Source organism: Mycetomoellerius zeteki, unplaced genomic scaffold (genome assembly GCF_001594055.1).
Source record: "Mycetomoellerius zeteki isolate Tzet28-1 unplaced genomic scaffold, Tzet1.0 C4421218, whole genome shotgun sequence".
In the NCBI taxonomy this organism is placed as follows: Eukaryota; Metazoa; Arthropoda; class Insecta; order Hymenoptera; family Formicidae; genus Mycetomoellerius; species Mycetomoellerius zeteki.
Window position 1 is genome coordinate 1 of NW_017255816.1, and position 1,630 is coordinate 1,630.

Sequence of the window (1,630 nt, forward strand, 5' to 3'; positions counted from 1 at the left end):
TCTAAATTTATTTATATACTTCCAGGCTTCCGTTTCACTCTTTATATTTCGTATCTTGTTTTCCTCTTCTCTTTCGTGTTTCTTCTTCTGTTCTTTGCACCATTCTCTATATGCCTTCCTTTTCGTGACATATACTTCACTATTTATCTTTCTTTTCCTTAAATCTCTCAGCGTCTTTCTCAGCTCTCTCTTTCTCTTTTTCCATTCCTTATCATACCAGCTCTTTTTTCCCAAACTCCATGGTATTATCTTCTTTTTGTATCTCACCAGCGAATTCTTTATCTTCTCTCTCATCTCCGTCCACGCTCCTTCTACATTATGTTGCTTGCATATCCATCCTCTGCAATTTTCTTGATATCTACTTATCCCTTCTTCTGTCCAGTCATTCCTTTCTAATTCTATTACCCTTTTCTTGGTTCTCCTCTCAGTCTCTTGCTTTCCAATTAGTTCTACTTCTAGCGGTAAATGATCTGATTCTGTCCGTATCCCTTCCTTAACTCTCTTCACCTCTCCTATCGCTCTGTCGTTGCTTATCACGTAATCAATTACCGATGAACCGCATTCTCCTATGTATGTCCATCCCCCTTCTTCCCCGAAGCTTCCGTTTAGTATTGTCCATCCTCTATCTTCTATCTTACTTATCAGCTTACGTCCCTCTCCATTGGTTTCTTGGTCTATTGACTGTCTCACTTCTTTCTTCTCATTAACTTTTTCCTCTCTTATTGGTCCTCCTTTGTTTCCCGTTCTTGCGTTAAAGTCACCTCCTAGTAGTAGTAGTTCCTCTTCTTCTTGTAATCTCTCCAAAATTCTGTCCATTGTTTCGTCTATCTTTTGGCTATATATCGTGAAGATCCTCCAACTGTTTCCCTCGAGCTCCAGCTTCATCTCCATTATTCCCTTATCTACTTTTTCTATCTTTATTTCTTTCTTATTTCTTCTTGCCGCCATGATTATTCCTCCTTTCGCTCTGCCTTTCTTACTTTCTCTCTCTGCTGGTATGCTCCACCACTCAAATTCTTTTGGTAAATTCTCTTTCAACTTCTGCCACCTCTCTTCTTCTACCCAGGTCTCTGTTAATCCAAGTATGTCGAAATTTTCCAAATATCTCCACGTCTCCTCACACTTGTTGACTAGTCCTGCCACATTCCAAAAACAGATTTTTATCACTTCTTCTTCCTCTTCTTCTCCCCTACACTCTTGTTCTCATTTTGCCTTACTCTCTTTTTCTTCTACTAGTTTCTTCTCCTTCTCGTCCCAACGGTACCACCTATCTTTCAGGAATATCTTTCTATAACCTACTCTAGTTTTGTTACCTTTTCTGTTTTCTTCTGTTGCCTTCTCTCTTAAGTATTTCTGTATTTCTCTTTCCTTTCTCGTTAAGTCGTCGTCGATGAATATTCCTGATTTTAGTTCTTTTTTCTTGACCATTATCTCTCTCTTCTGTCCCCAGCTACTTATCTCTGCTACCACCGTACTCCTGTCTCCTCTCATTCTTAACTTAAACGCCTTATTTACCTCTACTTCCGTCTTCAGGTTATCTCTTATGAATTCCTTGACCTCTTGTTCCATCCTCTTCTCTCCCCACACCTCTACCCCTCTTATCACTATATTATTTCTCCTTTTCTCTCTC

At 39.4% G+C, this 1,630-nt stretch overlaps 1 protein-coding gene across 1 annotated transcript; it reads right to left on the reverse strand.

Moving 5' to 3' along the window:
• Nucleotides 1–1,193: 1,193 nt before the first annotated feature.
• Nucleotides 1,194–1,604, reverse strand: LOC108726274 (uncharacterized). The gene has a single exon (XM_018453773.1). The coding sequence runs from the start codon at nt 1,567–1,569 to the stop codon at nt 1,204–1,206; it is 366 nt and encodes a 121-aa protein (XP_018309275.1). The 5' UTR covers nt 1,570–1,604; the 3' UTR covers nt 1,194–1,203.
• Nucleotides 1,605–1,630: the final 26 nt, after the last annotated feature.